The sequence below is a fragment of the Phocoena sinus genome, chromosome 8 (genome assembly GCF_008692025.1).
Source record: "Phocoena sinus isolate mPhoSin1 chromosome 8, mPhoSin1.pri, whole genome shotgun sequence".
NCBI lineage: Eukaryota > Metazoa > Chordata > Mammalia > Artiodactyla > Phocoenidae > Phocoena > Phocoena sinus.
Window position 1 is genome coordinate 24243635 of NC_045770.1, and position 24135 is coordinate 24267769.

Consider the following 24135-nt stretch of genomic DNA (forward strand, 5'->3'; position numbering starts at 1 on the left):
AGTTTGTTGCTTTTGAAATTATCATGTAAACTTAGTTGATATTTTTAAGGGCTGTTTTTCAGTCCGTAGATCCACCATGTTAAACATGTAGTAGAACACATATCATGTAAACTTCTTAAAATTCCCAAAATACTCTGACATTGAGTTAATTTTTTTAAATGCTCATGTGTTTCAGCCCGAACAAGAAGTGGAATTGCAGAAATCAAACGGCAGAGAAGGCTTGCATCTCAAGCAGCTCCTGTCAGTTCAGAGTTGCTGACTTTACCGTATCTTTCAGGGCAATTTACTAATTCTCCTTTGACAGCTACACAAGTTATTCGGCCAACTGGCCAGATTTCAACTCCTTTGAGGTCAAATTTTGTAGTGGTCAACCATTCACAGTCACAAGACACTATGACCCGTAAGTCTACATTCTGCACTCTTAAATTTTGTTTTTAATCAAACTGTATAAATGAGATGATGTGCTAATATCTTTATATTCATGGTATAAAATTATAGCAAAAAGTAGATAAGAGGCTAGAAGTAGAATAGACATTAGGTAAATCTGCCATTAAATATGCATATTATTAAATCTATGAGACATTTTAATCTAGGATTCTTCTTATGTCTGTTCTAACTGAAGTCCAACCTTCTCAATTCTCAATTCTAGTTCTCAATTCTCTTCATTAATAGAAAAGACCCTGTTATTTGATTTTAAAAGGAATGTGCATTATATTTCACCACCTTCTTATCTTTGTTCATGGTAGTCTGTCCTGCTGGAATGAGGAATGTTTTTCCATCTCTACCTGTTGAAAATCCTGCATATTCCTGGCTGAATCTTAGAGCTAGGGATAAACTTAGAGATCATCTGATACTTCTTGCTTCTTATATACTTGAAATTATTATAAACACATGATACTAAGGGGCAAAAGTCTAGTTAATAACAGAGTTGGGGTTAGAACTGAGGTGCCACCTCTCAGTTCTTAGACCAATCTCTTTTCTCTTCTGCACAGGTAAAATGTATTGACATCCACTATGTTCTCCCTTATTTCCATCTTTTCTCCATCCTCTTTAACACCTCTGGGTAAAAACACTTACCCAGTACACTTAGTTTATACTTCTTGTAATTATTCTGTTCTGCCATGATATTTTTTGTTGAGACTATTCTGTATACTGTACTTTATATTTTATCATAAAACCTTAAGTCACAGAGACTATGTTTTATATATCTTAATATCGTCTACCGTGCCTTGCACAGAGTAGGCACTCAGTGTATACTAACTGAATTTAATATAAAATAATAATCACTTTGTAGTGCTATTTATTTCATTAATGCAAGTATAGAAAACTATTCAGTTTCCTTGACTTACTGCTTTGTTCTCTTGAAATACAGCTGGAGAGGCTTTAAATATCATTCCTGGTCCTCAGGAAAGGAAAACTCATGCCAGTTTAATGTCTCCTGGTAGACGCAAAAGGTAAAATGCCTTTTAAAAGGACAAGTTTCCAATAACCTTCCAAAAAAAAAAATTACACCAGGATATTTACATTGTGAATAAGGTAACAAGATTGCATTAAGTACTTGAGACTATTTACTATTATATCCATTTCAAAACACTTTTTTTCCCCACAGTCTATCCTCCCTGAAAACAGGTTGTGTTTTATAATCACTGACCTATTCACTGTTTCATTAGAAATATTTTTTTTCTATAGTGGTATATAGAAAGGTATATCTTAAAATTGATGTTAACTCAGATTTTTTGAAATAAGCATTCTTTTAAACAAATATAAATAATATCTGCATGTTTTAAGGTCTACAAACACATATTTAAAGTTCTAAATCGATGGTTAAAAACTCTTCTCAGGGACATTCTTTGAGAAAAGTTTCTTTCTGTCCTATTTAGCCCATGTGTCTTTGTTTGAAGGATATTTCATAAAAGAGAGATAATAGTTTAAAATGTTTTTTCTGTTTTCTCAACTGCCGTGCCATGGGTATTTTTGTTGGAATTTTTACTGTTGATTGTCTCTCATTCAAGTCTGACCTCATCCTCCTTTATGGCAAGGTTTCTCACTTAACCACCTAAAACAATAGAACTACTATAATAGTATCTAACATTTATAAGAACCTTGACCTTTTTATAAAGTCTTTACATATACTTTATTGAATTCTTTCATAAACCCAATAATGCAGTTGGTTTTATCCCATTATAGAGTGGGTCAGAGGGTACCTTTCTACAGACCATATAGCTAATAAGTAATAAAGCTAAGCCTCAAATTCATTTCTTAATTCAAGTCTATTAATGCTTTTCAACTCAACTGCCCTTTGTTCCTACCACAAATAGAGAAAATATCTTTTCCACCATGATCTTAAGATTAGTCTTTACATGTAATTATCATTGAATTGGTTATTCATACTAGTTAAAAGACAGGCTTTTAAAATGTGTTTCAGTGAATCTCAAAGGAAAAGTATCACTTTGTCTGGACCTCATTCAACAATACGGAATTTCCAGGATCCAAATACATTTGCAGTAGAAAAAGTAAGTGACCTTCCGAAACTTTGCAACTTAAGATATTCCTGAGTTTATAACTATTGATATATACACAAATATATATATGTATGTATGTATGTATATTTAGATTATGTGTGTGTTTGTGTGTGTGTGTAAAATACAGTATTTCTATAAGACTTCAGTAGAGGGAGTTCCCTGGCAGTCCAGTGGTTAGGACTCCGTGCTTCCACTGTAGGGGTTCAATCACTAGTTGGGGAACTAAGATCTTGCAAGCCGTGCAGCATGGCCAGAAAAAATACTGTGGTAGAATTACCTTGGGATAGACTGTAGTGAAATTTAACAGTAGCAGATAGTCCAGTCAGAATAGATAAAATGTGCAAATGCACCAGGTAAGAAACAGAAGTGTGTTTACAAAACTGTAAATACATCATTGTTGCTGGATTATGCAATATAATAGGGCATTTTTCCTAGAATAGAGACAGGTTATTAAAAATCTTGTGTGAAAAGCTAAAGAGTTTGGAACTGTATTTTGTAGTCAGTGAAGAAAGAGTTGGTGAAGGATCTGTGAATACCCTTGTAAGTCAGGTGTTAATATCGAGGGAGCCACCATAACTTTTTGAGTTTCCACCTAGATTTATTAAAACTATCCAGCTTCCATTGATTCTTTTTAAATAAATAACATAATACTCTATCCTATGCTTTTGCTAATATTGACTTTGTTTTCCAGCAAATGGTTATTGAAAATGCTCGAGAAAAAATATTAAACAACAAATCTCTTCAAGAAAAGCTTGCAGAAAACATTAATAAATTTTTGACTAGGTAAGCCGTTTGTGTTTAAAATATCTAATTGTTTTTGCCTAATTGAGAACTATGCTAAAAATTTTCCTTTCTGTATTACAGTGACAACAATATTGCTCAAGTACCTAAGCAAACAGATAGCAACCCTAGTGAACCAGAGACTTCAATCGATGAACTCCTGGGACTTCAGGTATGGGTAAGGGTGTGTGTGTGTTTGTGTGTGTGTAGTACATATATTCATAGTTAAAACTGATGATATTCTTGTTTCATTTCAAAACCATTACTAACAGATGTATAAAATGATTTAAAATAATAATTAAAATATAAATTTCCTTCATTATCCAAATGTAATCTGTTCCTGAAAATGTGTTAGTGAATTTTCAAGGTCAAAATTGCGGTTTTACGTAAGGTAGATAGCTAGTGGGAAGCAGTCGCATAGCACAGGGATATCAACTCACAAAGCTCGGTGCTTTGTGACAGCCTGGAGGGGTGGGATAGACAGGGTGAGAGGGAGGGAGACGCAAGAGGGAAGAGATATGGGAACATATGTATATGTATAACTGATTCACTTTGTTATAAAGCAGAAACTAACACACCATTGTAAAGCAATTATACCCCAATAAAGATGTTAAAAAAAAATTGCGGTTTTATTCCAATTTTATTGAAAAATAACTGATATCTCTCATTGTATAAGTTTAAGGCATACAATATGATGATTTGATTTACATATATTCAAATTGTGTTATTTAGATGGTAAATGTAATAAGACATTCCTAACCATCTAACCACCTAACCAACTAACCAACTCTTCCATATATCAATAAAACACTTTTCCTGTATCCATACAACAATGTCATGTATTTCTTAGTATTTAATAATTAAAAATTCATTAGTGGTTATATTTCTGTGCAATAAGCAGTACTGTACAGTGTATACAAAATAAATTACATTTCTTCTGCACCTGCTACAAACTGTATAAAAATATAAAGACACAATGAAATAATATGTTAAAGATACATGATGAATCCAAGTAATATTGAACAAAATAAAATGAACAAGACACTTTAAAAAAGAATAGATACTAACTAAATGAATAATTGTGAGATTTATTGCTAAGAGAAGGAAGATAGGGGCTATAGTCACTTGCTATTCAGTGAGAGTGAAGATGAAAGAGGGTGAGCTGGTAAAAGAAGAATTCAACAATATGAGTTTTAAGATTTGTCCAGGTGCAAATACCTTTTTGAAGAACAGCTGAGATTTTGGCTATTGCATAGCCTTTTGCTTGGACTCTCAGATAATACATTCAGTTTTGTTGCTGTGCCACAAAATGAATTCATTATAATGAATTTATGGTAGTAGTTTTCTTTCAGATGATGAATTCTGGGTGAAACCACTGAGGTTTTTTTTTTTGTCAGTTCCTTCAGAATACTATAAAAAAAATTTTTTTGGATACATTTTCCCAAAGTGAAATTCAGTAAATTTAAGAAAACATGACAAGCTTTTGAAAGCAACCTTTAAATTATTTAGCAGTCTTCTTTAAAAAACTTCTCCTGTCTTAATGTTCAACATATCCCCTGTTCTAAATTTTACAACCTTCAACTCCTTACTTATATTTTCTCCACAAAATAATTAGGTACTTACCATAATCAAGACACTCTATTAGATACTGTGAGAGATTATAAGAAAATGAAGACACCACACTGTGTTCATGGTGTTCATAATATTGTATATTGGGGAAAAGTTAAAAATTCAGATTTCAATAACTTTGAAAGTACAGCAATACATAATGCCCAATGGAGTAGTATATACATAAGCTTCACTAAGAGAGCAGAGCCAGTTGTACAAATAGGTGAATTTTTAAAATGTTTTTACGCATCTTTGTGTCCTTGGAGTAGGCAAGATTTCTTTGGCTACACAAATCGCTGTGTTTTTTTTTTAAGACTTCTGTAAAATTCAAAATATCTGCTTGTTAAAAGCATCATTAAAATTAAAAGGCAAACCACCAACATGTATTCCAAGATTCTTTCAATTCTGATTTTTAAAGTTTAGACTCTAATAAGAAATTTACTAGAAAAATGTGTTTCTTCAGCAGTAACTTTTGTAAGAGGGTATGCACCAGTTCATAGTTTGATTAACATTGGATTGTTGGTTCTTGACATTATTTATATTACTGTAAATTTTTAAGTCCATCGATACAGAAATAATTTGTTCAAGCTCCTGGCTTTCTCCTAAATCACATTTCATCAAGAATTATTGATGTTCTCTGTATATCTGCATTGTCAAGGTTAACTGGTTCTTTAACTTCAAGTTTCTCTTTTCATTTTATGGCCATTTTTACTTTAAAAATCCAAGTTTTTAATCACTTCATGAGAGTTCCACCTTACCTCTTGCTCCACATGAATTTTCTATCCCTTGGGATCCAAATGTATGCTTCACCAAAATTGAAGAAAATATAGCACTGCAGAAGGATTTACAGATAAGTTTGTCATTCCATTTAAATCATATTGATCTCCAAAAAAGTTCAAATGTTCATAAACATGGAAATTAATTCCATAGTAAAGAAATACAAATTAAGACAACAGATTACTTTTATGTCTTAGACTGATAATGCTTAAAAATTGATATTGCCCATTATAGGTAAGAGCATGGACATTGTTACATAGAACAGAACAAGCATTCCTTTTTATTTTTGATGGTGATACCATTTTATTCATTGCTATTTACCAATAAAACTGATAATTAGTATTACCTATCCTTTCAGTTTATGTATACATAAATTTTCTTTTTTTAATTTAATTTATTTTTATACAGCAGGTTCTTATTAGTTATCTATTTTATACGTATTACTGTATATATGTCAATCCCAATCTCCCAATTCATCCTACCACCACCACCCCACCTCCTACCCCCACCCCCCTCCCCGCTTTCCCCCCTTGGTGTCCATACATTAGAACAAGCATTCTTATACAACTTTTCTGCAAGGCTTCTTGACAGGATTTCTCAAAATTTTAAATGTATATATTGTTTGACCTAGTAATTTCACTGATAAAATTAATCCCAAAGAATGAACAAATGCCTGGATAAAGATTTTCACGTATTATTTACCATAACTGAAAATTAGAAAAAATGCAAATGAACAAAAGTGAGAATTGGCTAAATGTGGCAGAGTTATGTAAACAAAAGAGTTCTTTCCCTTTAGAAGGATAGTGGGTTAAGCGTTTAGTTTTGTACCCTACTAAAAAGACAGTATAGGGAATTTTTAAAAAGCATAAACCCACAGGGGCTTCCCTGGTGGCGCAGTGGTTAAGAATCCACCTGCCAGCGCAGGGAACACGGATTCAAGCCCTGGTCTGGGAAGATCCCACATGCCGTGGAGCAGCTAAGCCTGTGTGCCACAACTACTGAGCCTATACTCTAGAGCCCGTGAGCCACAATTGCTGAGCTCATGTGCCACAACTACTGAAGCCTGCATGCCTAGAGCCCGTGCTCTGCAACAAGAGAAGCCACCGCAATGAGAAGCCTGCACACCACAGTGAAGAGTAACCCCTGCTCGCCGCAACTAGAGAAAGCCCGAGCACAGCAACGAAGACCCAACGCAGCCAAAAATAAATTTAAAAAAAGAAAAAAAAAAAAAGCATAAACCCACAAGGACAGAGAAAGAATTTTTTAGAATTTGAAATGGACAGGTGGTACCTGACTTAGCAGACCCTGGATTCTAAGCCAGTAAAGGCAAAGTTCAGGTAAAAGTCACTTTACAAAACACTTGACTCTAGTACCTCTGAAAGTAAACATAAAGATAGGGCTACAAACAGGATGATAAGGTGTAAAGTTTAGGAAGTGTATAGTTAAACTCGATATCTTTTCCCCATTTACACTGTTCCTCAGAAACACTACTTCAGCCATAAACTGTCCCAGCAAGAAATCTAACTCACTCAAATAAGAAAAACTAAAAATACAGATGGTTCTGTAATTATTCTACAGCTTAGACTATAGTTGACAAGGTCCCTGCCTCCTTATTGGCACAGGGTTTAAAGACAGCTTTTGGCATGCTCCTTTTAAGTGTGAGCACATAAACAAGGATTGTGCAACATTTGAAAGAAGTATTTAAAATGAAGAGACTGGGACTTCCCTGGTGGTCCAGTGGTTAAGACTCTCTGCTTCCATTGCAGGGGGTGCGGCTTCTATCCCTGGTTGGGGAACTAAGATCCCCCATGCCATGCGGCACAGCCAAAACTTTAAAATTTTAAAAATAATAAAATGAAGAAACCAAAACAGATAAAAAGAGTGAGGTAGATCTATATTGAAGGCCCTAGAAAGCAGTGTACAACAAACTTATGTGAAGAAAGCAGGTTAAACAACATTATTAAACCAATCTCATAGAAAAAGAGGTCAGAAGTGGAGGAATTGGATAAAGGTGGTCAAAAGGCACAAACTTCCAGTTATAAAGTAAATAAATACAGGAGATGCAGTGTACAACATAATGACTATAGTTAACACTGCTGTATGGTATACAGTTAACCCTTGAACAGCTTGGGGTTAGGGGTGCTAACTCCACATGCAGTCAAAAACCCACTTAAACCAAGGGGGAAGGGGGGGTGGGATAAACTGGGAGATTGGGATTGACATATATACACTATTGATACTATGTATAAGATAGATAACTAATGAGGACCTACTGTGTAGCACAGGGAACTCTACTCAGTGCTCTGTGGTGAGCTAAATGGGAAGGAAATCCAAAAAAGAGGGGATATATGTATACATATAGCTGATTCACTTTGCTGTACAGTATAAACTAACAATATAGTAAAGCAACTATACTCCAGTAAAAATAAAATTTTTTTAAAAACCCACTTAAATGTTTACAGTCAGCCCTCCATGTGTCCTGTTCTGCAAGTGCAGATTCAACCAACCTTGGATCTTGTAGTGCTGTAATACATATTTATTGAAAAAGTTCTGCATATGAGTGGACGGACCTGCACAGTTCAAACCTATGTTGTTCAAGTGTCAACAGTATTTGAAAATTAAGAGAGCAGCATATCCTGGGGCTTCCCTGGTGGCGCAGTGGTTGGGAGTCCACCTGCTCATGTAGGGGACACGGTTCAAGCCCTGGTCCGGGAGGATCCCCCATGCCACAGAGCAACTAGGCCTGGGCACCACAACTACTGAGCCTGTGCTCTAGAGCCTGTGCTCCGCAACAAGAGAAGCCAGCACAATGAGAAGCCCACACCGCAACTAGAGAAAGCCCACGAACAGCAACGAAGACCCAACACAGCCAAAAATAAATAAATTTTTAAAAATAATAAAAATAGCATATCCTGAGTTCTCACAAGAAAAAAAATATTTTTTTCTTTTTCTCTCTTTTTTAAATATGTATATGAGATGATGGATATTAACTAAGCTTATTTTGGTATTATTTCACAATGTATGTAGGTCAGGTCATTATGCTGTACACCTTAAACTTACACAGTGGTGTGTGTCAAGTAATAACATTATAGCATGGTTTTATTCTATTTTAATGTTTGGGGATATAGTCACCAAAGTGATTAATTAGTGGTATTAGGGAGCATTCACTTTCTATTTTCTAGTCTTCCTGTTTTAATTTGTTTTAAGTGAATAGTGTTACAATCAGAAGAAATTTTCTTGGAAGGGAATACTACATAAAAGGTACAAAATATCAGATATCCTCTAATTACTTTGCTGGTATTAAACCATACTAATTCAATTAGGATCACTTTTTGTTTGTTTTTTGTTTTTGCAGAGTGAAATCCACATGTCTGAAGAAGCTATACAGGATATATTGGAACAGACAGAATCCGATCCAGCATTTCAGGCACTCTTTGATCTATTTGACTATGGTAAGTAGAACATTTCTATCAAAGCAGTTAGGAGAAAAAAGTTTCTCCAATTTCTCTGGAGAAACAGCTTAAACAGAGTAAAACAACATTTCCCAGAGCATCTGGAAAAAAGTTCCTATTTTCATTAAAGCAAACATGGATATGAAAGAGTTTTTTTGTTGCTTTCTTGTTTTATTTTTTTCTTAAAGATATTTTAGCTGTAAAAATAAAGAACAGTTTTGGGGGTGAGGGGGGTTAGTTGTGGGCAGTTTTGCCAGTCATCAAAAATGTGTTGAGATCTACTCCTATACATATATTATACTAAACACAGTTGGATAATACAAGAGGAATAAAAAGATTTGTCTATTGCCCTCCATCTTATGGCCTAGTGCAGTAGTTCTCAAAGTGTAGTCTCCAAACCAGCAGACCAGCATTGTCTGAGAACATGTTAAAAATGCACTGGTCTAGTGGAAAAATCATACTTGTCAATGATATATAAGGCAACATGTTAAAAACTATAATTAAAGGACTATAATTAAGACCAAACTTTAACATTTGCTTGACCACTGTCAAGCTGTATTAATTGATGCTTATTTTTATTTTGGTCATTTAACCAATTGTTTCCCTATTCCCTTTTTAACAGGTAAAACAAAGAATAACAAAAATATATCACAAGGCATTTCCAGTCAGCATATGGAAACCAATCTCAATGTAGTCTTAGCAGGTGAAAGTAATCTAGCAGTTAAAGGTTCTTTTGAAACAGGAGAATCTGGTAAGAATTTGATTTTGTTAATATCAATCTAAATCCTAATACAAGTCTCAAAATTTCAAAGGCAGAAAATGTTTAATTTGAAAGTTGTTCAAATTACCACATACATCATTTTTGTGTTTCTAAGTTTTCTCTTCATTTAAAAAGAAAAAATTATTCCCACGCCTTTAGTACTTTGATTAAAAGGTGGATTTTTAGTACTCATTCCTTCATGATGCAGTAGACACGCACAAATTGGTGTTAATAGTGTTGACCAGTTCAACCTGTCTGTAACATTTAATGTAATTTTTTTGAGACACATATTCAAATCCCTAATGTGTAAGGTTGGTTTGTGGTATTAATCATCCAGCCTCGTAAGCAAGCTTAGCTGAGTGCTCAGTATCAATATCTCACTTATTTAGAGGAAATTGTATACTTGCTGATAGTCCTGAATTATGGGTTTTATGAGGTTTTAGGTTATATTCCTATGTGTCTACTAGTCAGTTCTTTATGTTTCTGCCTCCCATAGAGTACCAGTATGGCATATAATTGTCCCACAATAACTACTTATGAATGAGGGAGGGCAGTGAATATGTCTATCCTAGAGCTTTTAAATATTGGCCAAGTTTTTTAAAATTTCATTTTTGTGAAACATATGCAGAAGTACACAATAAAAGTGTACTTTAGCTCATTGAATTATAATCAAGCAAATACCCACATAACCATCTCTAAAGTCAAAAAATAGAATACCACCAGCACCACAAAAACATCTCTTCGTATCTCTTCGCAATCACTACTCCTTTCATCCCTGTTCCTCAAAGATAACCATTATCCTGGCTTCTCTCACATTATCTTGGCATCTTACACTTGCTAAACTTTATGCCTCTTTGGTACCACCTCTATCCATTTCTGTCTACACCTAAAGTTATGCCACAATAATCTTTTCTGTTCATCTATTCTTAAATTCCATGACCCCTTCCAGCTCCCTCAAAAGACTTCATGGCTTCCAAGTTTCACATCACGCCTTCCAAAAACCAGTTTTGGACTATTTCAGACTATATTCCTATTTTGAGTCCTTTGCCTGTACCCAAATCCAATCCTCCATTTCTTCTTAGGCTGAATTGTAGGATGGCGTGTCTTTCTCATATATATTATGTGTGGAAGATTGTGCTTCAGATAAGCTCTACCCTGCACAAAATGAAATTTGAAATCCTATTTTCTCAGAAAGTCTCTTCCCACTTCGTTGAAACTGACTACCCCTGAATTTATGTGGCCTGTATATAATTTCCACTGGTTTCCCCACAATAAGGATTCACATGTGCTCCATACCCACTATTATTTTACCAGTGTCACATTAACAGAATTTTATGATAGTTGATATACATTTTTCTGGATTTTTCCCAATATTTTTCATATTGTTAATTGTTACTATTTTCTGTCCTAAACTGTGAATGATGTATGACACAGTATATCAGTATTTTCTCAAATGCCCTTTCTTCTTTTTCCAACTATTAACACTTTTATTGGTCAAGATCTCCTCGTACAATAACACTTTCTCACATCCCATAGGCCAGAAGAGGTGCCTTTTGTTCCTATACTGCTATGGTTTTTGGCATGTTTCATTATGACTTTCTGTCCTATGTCTGCCTCCCTTAGACTGATATCACCAAGGGTGGAGACTGGGTCATTCATCTTTGTATCCCAGTACTGGTCATGTGGTTGATCTTCAGTAAACGTGTAATAAATGTTAAAGTGTACACAATAATATCAAATGTTGATCATGCAAAATGTAATTGGCCCCATTTCACCTTCAAGAATATATCAGATGAAGTATGGTCAGTAGAAATGGTAAAGTTGAAAAGTCAGTTGTTTTGAAAAAAACTATGTTTGTAGCCAGTTTTTTTTATATATTAGTACATATTAAATGTTCTTAAACATATATGCTTTTTCCTTCATTGTGTCATCTGTTTTCTAAAAAGCTTGACAAACAATTTGGCACTTGTTAAAAAAGGCATCAGTAATAAGAAAAGTACCTGTAAATGTTTTGATACTCAAAAGATGAGAGAGTGAGTTTATCAGACTTCCACTTGCTGGTATGTCAAAGATTAGTTACTTCCTTGGCAAAACAGGTTTTATAGTAAAGATGACTACCTTAAAAGCTGTTACATACTCACCATATCTTTCTGCCATCCTAATATTTTGCAGATGATCAATCTGGTCAACCCCCATTTTGTACATCCTATCAAAATGAAGACACATCAAATGTTTTGAAGAATGGCAGCAACCATGATGAGCTTAGACAGGAAGCCCAGGAACATTTTTCCCAGATAGACTCTAGCGTCCAGAAAAAGGCCTTTAAAACAGTAGTATCTACTGAACAGAAGTGTAACCTTGATATCACCTTTGAGTCTGTGCCTAATTTGAATGACTTTAACCAAAGAGTAAATTCTGATGCTGAATGTAATCAGCATTGTGCTGAATTATACACCAGTCAGATATCTACTGAAACTGAATTGGCTATGGAAGTTGAAAAGAATTCTTTGTCTCCAAGTGTGCAGAATGAATCTCGATTACAGCCTGATCAGTCTGATATACCAATAACTTCATTTGTTTCCCTTGGTTGTGAAACTAACAATGCGAACTTAATTCTCTCTGGAAAAACTTCTCAGCTTTTATCCCAAAATATTACATTAACTGGAAAGCCATCTAAAAAAGGTCAATTTTGTGAAAGTTCTGACGATACAAGAAGACTTACAACTAATTTCCATGGTTCCAAGTCACCAGATTCTAGAGAAATTCACCAGAGTAAAATTGAAATTAATAATGTGTTACCAGTTGCATCACAGCAACTTTCAGATTGCCAAGATAATTCTTCACTTCAAAGTAAAATATTACCTGTGTCTGTTGAAGGTTCGGGTTTAACTATATCTGAACAAAAAGTAGAAATTCACCTTGGAGATTCAGTATCTTCAATTAAACAACCATCTAATGATTCATCATCTGTTAAGTTAAATCATACAGATCATGAACCTCAGCCCTCCAAGTCTGAGAAAGTTGCTTTGGGTTCACAAGAGCCTTCATCTTCTGTAAAAGAAGATGGAGATAGTATTTTTCTATCTTTAGGTGAAAATAACTGTGAGGAAGTTACATTGATATCCCCAGAAGCTAATCCTATAGAAGATATACGTTCTCTTCCTTCAGAATCTGTGTGTTCTTCAGTGAGGGATTCTCACCCTGAGTCCCAGAATACTAGTGATAAACCTGCTGGCAACAAGTCAGCAGAGATAGATGCATCAAATATAGTCTCTCTCAAAATTATCATCAGTGATGATCCATTTGTTTCCTCAGATTCTGAACTTAACAGTGCTGTTTCTAGTATCAGTGGAGAAAACTTGCCAACTATAATTTTGTCTTCTCCTTCTAAATCACCTGCCAGAAATGCAGAATTAGTTAAATGCCTGTCTTCAGAAGAAACCACAGATGCTATCTCATCTGCTGAAGGAATTGGGGATTCAGCCTCAATGGAACAGAGCCTTTTAGCACTAAAACCTGAAGACTCTACAGTAAACAACACCCAGAATGAAGAGAGCATTGCTTTTTCAGCCAATGTTACACCATGCGTTTCCAAGGATGGAGGATACATACAGTTAATGCCAGCTACAAGCACAACTTTTGGCAATTCAAGTAACATTCTGATAGCTACTTGTGTAACTGATCCAACAGCCTTAGGAACAACTGTCAGTCAGTCAAATGTGGTGGTGTTGCCTGGAAATTCTGCACCCGTGACTGCTCAACCACCACCTCAGTTACAGACACCCCCAAGGTCAAACAGTGTATTTGCTGTCAACCAAGCTATGTCACCCAGCTTTTCACAAGGTAACTTTAGAACATATTGAAGTTCATTTCTCTGGAATGGGATCTAATTTCTCTTGTGTGTGCTGTTATTGACTAGAAGGTAATAAATCATGGATGAGAGTATAAGAAAAGATTCAGAAATTTGTGATTATGGCTTCTCTTTACAGAATTAATTCAATCAAAAATTTTTTTAATCTGCTAAGCTATGGAATTCGGTGGTTTCATTTTTTATTTCTTTTTCTTTCCATAGTTCTCAATCCATGGCTAAGCTATCAATACAAGAAAAAGACAGGGGGGGAAGACTAATTCATCAAATAGCCATATACCTACTAAAACCCAGTGTTGTGGGAGACTTTTCTTAAATAGTTATTACAGTCTTAGTTTTCAAGGAATTTATTACCTATTTGGAAAGACTTTCAAGACACAACTTGAATTTCTCCCTGCATGATACCCTTTGTAATTTCTCACTATCTTCCACATTTGAAAATTGATCCCTGTCTTTAGAATTCTTTGTTTATAGGAGCACCTCTGGCATTTATTACATGCCATTTTATGTGTAGTTAGTGACTGACATGCCTGTCATAGTGGTCATTCTTGATTATATGTTCCTTGAAGGTGGAGTTTATGGCACATTCATCTACACTTCCTTAGATATTGATTCCCAAGCTCCTTTCCCCTCTTTCTTTTTTTACATTTAGGCATATAATTAAATCAGATTAAATATCAGCAATTAAGTATTAAGCCTGATGGATCTATTTCAAGTGCTGTTTAAAATAAGATAAAGGAGGGATCAGAATTGGTAGAAAAGGTGGAACTTGAGCTGAAGCTTAGGTAGTATTTGGAGTAAAAGGAAGGGAATCTTAAGCAGTACAAGGATAGGTAGGTATTTGAGAGACTGAGGTAGGTGTTCAGGAAAGTGAGGAAATCAGCCTTACAGGAGAAGTTAATGAATTTATTAGGAAAAGATTAATTTACAGGGCAGGGTTAAATTATGATAGCCATAGACTATATTGTTGACCAGGTAAACATTGTATTTTCTCCCACAGTTTTTACTGGTTGCTCACTTATCTGGACCCTTTCTGACAAATACCATTGAGATTATATTATAGTTTGGGGTTGTGAGTAAGTCTTAGACTGTCAATATTCAGTTTGGACCGTTATTTTCTGGTAAAAGATTCAGACTTGAAACCTGCACTACCAATTTTTTGATCAATTTCACTATTCTTTCTAGAGGAATCAAGGTACAACTAAAATATGATCTCCAGGCTGTAGAGTCTTATGCTTATTCATGATGTTTACTTTGACTAATTGCCATAAGAATAATATTCAGATTGACTTTTTCTTAATTTGTTAGCCTTGTTGTCCCTAAATTAATTTTTTTAAAGGAGAGTAGATTATATGAAAAACTGATTATAATTATATAGGATTTATTTCAAATTAATAATTACTGGGGCTTCCCTGGTGGCGCAGTGGTTAAGAATCCGCCTGCCAATACATGAGACACGGGTTCGAGCCCTGGTCCAGGAAGATCCCACATGCTGCGGAGCAACTAAGCCCATGCGCCACAACTCCTGAGCCCACATGCCACAACTACTGAAGACTGCACGCTCTAGGGCCTGTGCTCCGCAACAAGAGAAGCCACTGCAATGAGAAGCCCATGCACTGCAACGAAGAATAGCCCCCGCTTGCCGCAACTAGAGAAAAGCCTGCACGCAGCAACAAAGACCCAAGCAGACATAAATAAATAAATCAACAAATAAATAAATGTATTTATTTTAAAAAAAACACAAACCTTTAAAAATAATAATAATTACTTTGGTGTCTTGTGTTTATTCCATTTTATTGAGAATTGTTGGTTGGTTTTTTTTTTTAGGATCTGCCATTATAATTGCTTCTCCAGTCCAGCCTGTACTTCAGGGAATGGTGGGAATGATCCCTGTATCTGTGGTTGGACAGAATGGAAATACCTTTTCTGCTCCTCCTCGGCAGGTAAGATTTATGAACTGAAAATGGCTCGGTGCTGCTTTTCAAACAAAGTATAATTAATGGCTTCTCCTCCAGGTCCTTCATATGCCTTTGGCAGCACCTGTTTGCAATAGAAGTATCCCTCAATTCCCTATCCCTCCAAAATCTCTGAAGACTCAGGGACTAAGAAACAAGCCTTGTACAGGTACATTTTTAAGTTCATTCATGTCAGCTTTATGTGTGTGTACTCCTTTGTTTGCAGCAATATGACGGTATTTTTTTTTTTTTTTTGGAATACTAATAACTTTCCTAACAGGTGGTTGTCCAACCTTTGCTTAAAGTTTTTTTTGCAGTGATTAAAAAAAGAAAAAGACAAATGGAACAAAACAGAGTTTAGAAAAAGACCGTGTATTTATAGCAACTTGTACATAGTAGAGGTAATGTCAGAAGTCAGAAGGGATAGGATGGTTTGTTTAGTAAATGAAATCCATTGGCTATTATATATATTACAGGGAAAAAATAGATCTCTTCCTCACAACATATATAAAGGTATGAACTCCAAGATGATTAACACCTGAAAGTGAAAAGCAAAACAAATAATGAAAGAAAATGTAAGAGAATATCGAGATGATGCTGAGATAAAAGATTGCTTTTGAAAAATGAAAAAATTTGATAATGCTGACTACTCCAAAATTAAAGACTTAGTTCAGTAAAAGACAACATATACAAAGTAACACGAGATTTTCATTCATGAATGAAAATACTGATGAATGTTGTGGTGAGTTCTCAAACTTCTCTACCTCAGACTTCTGTATCTTCATGGGTGACAAAATGCCCATGTTGTTAACCTAACAACACCCTAACCCTCAGAATTGTTGACCCCTTGCATTTCTGAGTCTTTAATCTTCACTTCAGCCAACCTGTCCCATAGCTTTACCTTTAATTTTTCACTACTTGTTATTAGACCTATATAATTTATAATGGTCAATAAACTCTCTCAAAATACTTACATTTCTGTATATCCATTGAATCTCTCTTCAACCAATGAGAGCTCCTATTACTTGAATCCTTACCTTTACCTGAATTTTCACTTCCTTTCTGCATTCATTTCCTTCCCTATCCAGGCTAAACCCCACAATCCACCACATCAGCCACTTTTCTCAGTACTCTTATACACCTTCATATTCACATTCTTCTACCATATCCACTTAATACCCTCTATCCAGCCAACCATTCCTCTGCCTTTACACCTGGGCTTCTTAGCATTGCTTTAGAAGTGATTCCATTCAATAACACTTAAAACTTTCTCACCCTCACTGCCACTTAGCAATTATTTTAAATGTCTACCTATCTTCTTTCTCTCCCATTCCTCTTTAATACTATTTCAGACTTCCACAGGTCTTCTCAGATCTATCCAGTCAGCACTTTCCTCACTCTAGGCCAATGATTTTGATTTTTATGGGTAGTAAACTCCATTTTCTCACATTACTCCCATTTAATATGTACATGTTCATCTAAAATCATTCTTCCCTTTTCCCTTCTTAGAGGAATGATTATCTCATTCTTTCTAAGGTTAGTGCAGGCTACCTTCTCTCTTCTGTGTATCTTCAACTTTTCTTTTTTGGCTTCTTCACTCTGTGGCTGTCCAACTATGGATACAAGGATCATTCCCATCATTCCTTTAGGTTTTTCACATCTGCCAGCCCTTTATCCCCGACCCCTCTTATTTCCCATTACTTCTTCATCCATATTATTGTCCTTTCTCATGTTTCCACTAAAACTGTTTAAAGTCACCAGTGGCCTCCTAATGCTGCTATATGCATTGGATGTTTTCCAGTCTTACCTTACTTTACTTCCCTCTAACAGTTAATACTATTGGTGGCTTCTAGAACTACTATGCTCCTCCCGTTCTAATTTTATGTAACTTAAGATCCACATACTCTACATATCTAAGTCTCACCTCTTCTTCCTCAAAAACCGCTTCTGCCTACCATTCCCTCTTGGTTAATGTCACCATTTATTCCTCATTTACTGTTCATGTCCATGCGAATGCCCATTACTGTCTCTAAGACCTTCATCATCTCCTACCTTGAATATCTATAGCAATCTAACTAGAATTTCTATTTCCAGTTTTCTTTCTTCTCTAGTTCATCTTCTACACTGCTGCCAGAGTGACTTCCTAAAACAAATCTATTCATGCATCGTCCCTATTTAAAACTTTTAAGGATTCTCTATAAAACCTTTTGCATAATACCCAAGGTCCTACACGATATCATCTTTGCTTTCATTTCTGGCTTCATATCTTGCTGCCCTTCCACATAAACTCATGTAAGTCCGTGGAAAATAAAATATGGCTATTAAAACTCCAGAGCATGTGCTCTGAGTGACATAGGCTTACAAACATGACAGTTAAATGGGCAGAATTTTTAAATAGGTATAATATAGTGTTTTCTTTAAGTAACTTTTTGGATCTAAGTAGTACCCTTAAATGCTATACTGAGCATACTAATTTGTAAATCAAAAGACTGGATTCATATTTCCCTGAAGTTAAAGCAAGTCATTTGCTCCATGTTTATATTTCCTCAGTAACATGAATGAGTGATCGTCTCGTGTATATTACAAAGCTGCTTTTTTAGACCCAGTATGTGAAAGTATTTCATTTGTACATTAGCTATAGCTTAAATTTTTCTCATGGTGTCTGATACTGTGGTCTGTTCTGTTTTCTTACAGAGAAATATACTTTCAGGAATGTTTTTCTTTTCTAATTAACTTAACTTATAATTCCAGGAAAACAGGTAAATAATTTGGTGGATTCATCAAGTCACTTAGTTGGATGTCATGTACAACGGTGAGCATAAAAGTAGTTTCTATCATAGAGTATTTGAATGCTCAAGTTAAAAGCATAAAGAATTTCTTTATGTTGCTAAGAAAAATTTTTTTTTCTTGTAGAACTGAAGTTCCTGACAAGAATATGGCCACAGATCTTGGGAAAAAATTGGAAGAAATAACAGTTCCCTTCTCAGTAGAAAGTATAGTTCCAACTAGCAAAACCTTTGAAAGCCACAGGCGTGTGCTCTGTTTTGATAGCACTGCTTCTCCTGTGGCGAATACACAGGGGACAAATCATAAGACGGTGTCCCAAAACAAAGAAAGGAATGACATTTCATTTTCTAATCTTGACTCACCCATTGTTTCCTCCACCTTAAAACCCCCTTCTAATAACGCTCTCAAAAGAGAGAGAGAGAAACCTCCTGTGCCTAAGATTTTATCTAAATCAGAAACTGCCATTAGCCGACATACCATAAAAGAAACTCAGTCAGAAAAGAAAGTTTCACCCACAGAAACTATACTTGAATCTTTCCATAAAGCAACAGCTAATAAGGAGAATGAACTATGCAGTGATGTGGAAAGGCAGAAAAATCCAGAAACTTCAAAACTGTCTAATGGGCAGCAAACTGGGGGTGTACGGAATGAGAAAACTATAGCTTCACTGCAAGAGCTAACCAGAAAACAAGGCACATCCTCAAACAGTAAAAATGTCATTTCAGTAGGTGCACCTGTGAAGGATTTAAAACAAGAACAAACCAAGTCTGCCAGTTCTTTGATTAACCCACTCACCAAGCATACCACAGAAATGTTACAAGATATTCAGTGGCATAGCCCAGTAAATAGACTCGCTGATAGTACTGATTTATCTGTACCCCGGACATCTGGCTCAGGAGCAGGGGAAAAACATAAAGAAGAACCTACAGATGTTATCAAGGTCCCTTCTAGTAGGCGTTATGGTGAAGAGAGTAGCACACCCAAAGTAATGGTCCCTCCTGTCACCCCAGACTTGCCCGCCTGCAGCCCTGCCAGTGAAACAGGGAGTGAAAACAGTGTAAACATGGCTGCCCATACATTAATGATTCTCTCCAGAGCAGCCATCTCTAGGACTACTTCAGCTACTCCTCTAAAAGACAATACACAACAATTTAGAGCATCTTCAAGGAGCACCACAAAAAAGCGGAAGATCGAGGAATTAGATGAACGTGAACGACACTCCCGTACTTCTAATAAAAGTCTTGCAAATTCATCAATACCAATGAAAAAGAAGAAAATTAAGGCAAGTTTGAAAGTCTTAATTTCAAAACCACACCTTGCCCTTCCTTCAGTGCTCAGATTAAAGATCTCATCATTTTTTGCCATAGCTACCTAACTGAACATTTTGGTCAAGATAGCTTTGAATTTTGATTGACAAAATACATTCTCTAGGGCTTCCCTGGTGGCGCAGTGGTTGAGAGTCCGCCTTCCGATGCAGCGGACACGGGTTCATGCCCCGGTCCGGGAAGATCCCACATGCCACAGAGCTGCTGGGCCCGTGAGCCTGTGCTCCGCAACGGGAGAGGCCACAACAGTGAGAGGCCCGCATACCGCAAAAAAAAAAAAAAAAAACAAAACATTCTCTAGCAGTATCTCTCAGCCAGTGTGGTACTCAGAAGTTATCTAGATGAAACGTAGCATTTTCAAAACAGTTGCTAAGGCATATATTTATAAACATCTTCCTTGGGAAAAGGAGGTTTTTGTTTCTGTCATGGTAAGACCCAAGGTTTGTGGGGAGAATGACATAACACATGAAAAATTGGGAAGCCATTATTGTGTATGGAATTACCAGGTGAAAACTGCTTTGCAACTCCTCCATCTTAGGTTTTTTCCACATGTCCTACCAGCTCTTCCATAGATTCTAATGTAAGTTAATGTGTTGGAGCAGTATAAAAATTAAATTTACCTGTTTCTTCTTTAACCATGGTTATCTGTAGGAAAGTAATGTAGGATTATCACTGATAAGTTAAAGCCATTTTTCCTAAATCTGTTTAGCCATTTAGTAAGTGGATTGAATAGAAAGGTTTAAAATGTCATACAGGAAGTATTGTCAGGGAAAGAATCTTGGCTCTGCTGCCTTGCAAGCCTAGGTTGAATCCTGCATCTCCTGCTTATTGGTTCTTGACTATTGTTAACCCAATACATGAGTCTGAGCTGCATCATTTGACATGAGGTTACCACACATCTTACCCAATGGCTGTGAGGACTAAATGCAGTGTTTGTAAAGTGCCTAGAGTATGTTAAATATTTGGAACTAGAAAAGTACCTGTTAACTCTTAAAATCTTAGTAAAGCTTTCTAAAGTTTACAGTTTAGCAATAATGACCACCTTATAAAAAGCATGTTCTCTCTTGTCTCATTCAACATTCATACACTTTGAATTTGTATAATGTCTTGTGCTCTAAAATAATGAAATATCATTGAAGTATATTTTATTAACCTTGGATTTATAAAAATTGTCTCTACTTCTCTGTATAACTAAAATGCTAATGAACTAAACTGTTTTGGCAAAAATTTTGGTAGTATATGAAAGTACCTGATAATGAGGGTCTATGTGACTTAATAAGAAAGCTAGCTTTTTGGCCTTGTTTGAGTTCAATATGTTAACTTAGGTTTATTTTTTCTTTCTTTCTTTCTTTTCTTTCTTTTTTTTTTTTTTTTTGACAGAAAAAGAAGCTACCCAGTTCATTTCCAGCTGGAATGGATGTGGACAAATTTTTGTTATCATTGCATTATGATGAGTAAATATTCTGAACATATAAGAACAGTAGCTATTTAAAACTACTATTCCTTAAACTATGAGTGTAGGGAATGAGATACTGACAGAATCTGAAAGCATGACCTGCACTTTCATTGTACTGAAATTTCACTTTATTTCTAAATCATGCTGTTTCTAAAGCAGCTTCCTAGTTTGTAAATAGCTTTACCTTGGTATATTTTTATTGTGGAAAAAACATTTGCAGAAATGTGAGTAAAGCCAATCTGCAAAACTGTATATCTTTGACAATTGTATATTGTAAATACTGTGTAAATCTTGTTGAAATAGAGCTTAAATCAACCTAATGTTCTTACATTGTATTTTTTGGCTTCTTATGATCTCTAATTCTGAGGCTTATTCATCTGGAATAGTTTCTCACTTTGAGTGGGAAAAGTATACTTTTCCTTATAAATTGCCTTCAGTAATTGTCCCACAAGATATCTGAAGACATAGCCACTAATTAGTACAAGAGTGATAATGAATTCAAATGGTAATAAAGTAACCAGAAATTAACAATTTGGGGTTTTTTCTAGAGTGAATGAATACTCTGCCGCCCCTTCTTATAATTGCAGTAAAGATAATATTCCTAAAATTGTACACTTTATTTCTTCTGGTTGTTCTGGTCTCTTTGTTTTAAAGAGAGAATTTTGTAAACCATTTGAGTGTTCTGATCTTTTGTTTATAACTTTTAAGATCTTTTACATAACTTTAAGCGTTTAGACTGTTGAGCCATAAAAAGTTTGGTTATGTAGTAGTTGAGATTTCTTGGTATGTATATACTTTTCCCCTAAATACTGGGGATTTAAAGAACTGCACTAATTCATAGAACTTTTTACATAGTAGAGACCAATGCACATTTAATTTAAATCTTGTGTTCTATGTTAAAGCTTGTATGCAGGATTATCTTCTGTTGTCCTTTTAGAAAGCCATGTCCATCATAAGATGTAAAAAGAGAAATCATAGTTTTCTATTTTAATTTAGTTTCTCCTAAAATGGGCTGTGTTACACTTGGATATAGTACGTTGTCTCTGTACCCCTTAAAGTATTATAGAGTTTCTCTCAGAAAGTCCTTAAGGAGAATGAAAGAGGTGCCTTCTCTGTATTAGACTCACACACATCAGTCAAGTTGAAGAATTGGTTTAAACCTTTAAATGAGTACAGAAATTATAATTCGTACCAATTGTGCCTAGATATTAAAGTATGTTCTCTTAAGTGCTTTCTGTTTTGTTAAATATCAGTATACTAAGGGTTTTTTCTGCAGGTGTATATATTTATGAGTCATTTTCCTCAACCATTTTTTTTTTTAATACTGGGCCTTTAAAAAACTAAATCCATCACTACATTTCTCAATGTGGAAATCACGTCTTACTAGCTGAACCTTACTGCAGAAATTTGTGTTGTAATAAATTTTTATGATGTGGCAGTGGTCTGTTCCTAAGGAACCAGGAATTAGTACAGTTAATGTTTATTTAACTCAGCTTGATACTGTACTACAGTTAGGTTTGAATAAATATTTTCATTAACTTCAAAAGTTTGAATTCCTTCATATTGGCAATCATTCTCTTTTAGATACTTTGAAGAAATTCCTTTGCAAGTCAATTCTTGTTTTCGGAAGTTTACATAATGCTGAAAATTATAGATTTTCTTCTCATTCAGTTAATTTGTATGTGCTAAGGATTCATATACAAATAAAATAAGCTCACTTTCTTCAGGATTCTTAGTTCACTAGCCAGGAGCCACTAGATATAGTCCAAAGACAACTTGTATTTGGAGCTTTCATTTATGTTCAAGAATAAAAACATAGTCCCCATTTTATCCTAAAAGTCCCAATGTGCTAGACTTAATTATTGTACCCAGTAATCTATTTTAACAGTCAGATGCCCAGTTGACTACATTTCAGGGTTAAAGTATACCACAGACAACTTGTGGCTACTTCTGTAACTACATGTAAGGATTCATGCACTGTTTATTTTTGGACATTACTTAGTGCAGCAGTCCCCAACCGTTTTGGCACTAGGGACCAGTTTCACTGAAGACAATTTTTCCACAGAAGGGGCGAGGATGGTTCAGGGTTCAGGCGGTAATGTGAGCGATGGGGAGCGGCCCATGAAGCTTTGCTCACTCGCCCGCTGCTCACCTCCTGCTGGGCGGCCCGGTTCCTAACAGGCCATGGATTGGTACTAGTCCAGGGCCCGGGGGTTGGGGACCCCTGACTTAGTGTACTCAGTTGTATGCCAAATTTGAGAAGTCTTGTAATTAAAATATTTGATTAGTTTAGCCCTGGATATTGTTGGAACCCTATAGTAAGTATGTTGAAATTTTACATGAGTAAAGCATCCATCAGCATTCAGCCAAAGGCTAGATGTGATGACTATTAGGAATACCAAGATTAAGCTTTGATAAGGAGTAATTTCAAAAGCATGGTGCTATATATTCTACATTCATCATTTTTCAAACCACCATCTTTCAGCCTCAGGCTTAATTTATTGAAATTATATATCAAATTTTGACCCTGGTAGTATGCATTCTCTTTTAATAGACTTTCCTATTTTTATAAATATTGGTTAACATTTTTGCATACTTTACTAGTCTTTTTTCCCTAAATTATTTTTTCTATATAATTGAACTTAAACTGTAAATATAACTTCCTAATGCTTTTTTTACTTCAGATAATATCAGGCACTATCCAGTTTTTAGCTATTATTTTTAAAAAACTAGCAGTGAACATGTTTGTAAATAAATATTTATGTTGTCAGTTATTTCCTTAGGGGATGCTTTAGAGAGTAGAATTACCAAGTCAAAATTTAGTGTACATTTTTTTAAGGACCTC

At 35.3% G+C, this 24135-nt stretch overlaps 1 protein-coding gene across 4 annotated transcripts in view; it reads left to right on the top strand.

The window, feature by feature from the left end:
* The window catches only part of LOC116758178 (protein NPAT), a 52395-nt gene extending 30433 nt beyond the window's left edge, over nucleotides 1–21962 (top strand). For 3 of the 4 annotated variants that reach the window (XM_032640924.1, XM_032640923.1, XM_032640921.1), the window contains 12 exons: nucleotides 176–400; nucleotides 1373–1454; nucleotides 2426–2513; nucleotides 3214–3305; nucleotides 3387–3474; nucleotides 9043–9139; nucleotides 9762–9890; nucleotides 12072–13742; nucleotides 15595–15710; nucleotides 15783–15891; nucleotides 18474–18534; nucleotides 18636–21208. In XM_032640924.1, the coding sequence (XP_032496815.1) occupies nucleotides 176–400; nucleotides 1373–1454; nucleotides 2426–2513; nucleotides 3214–3305; nucleotides 3387–3474; nucleotides 9043–9139; nucleotides 9762–9890; nucleotides 12072–13742; nucleotides 15595–15710; nucleotides 15783–15891; nucleotides 18474–18534; nucleotides 18636–19884 (4007 nt within the window). In that variant the 3' untranslated portion in view covers nucleotides 19885–21208. The other variant, XM_032640922.1, reaches the window with a different exon arrangement.
* The last annotated feature ends 2173 nt before the right edge of the window (nucleotides 21963–24135 follow it).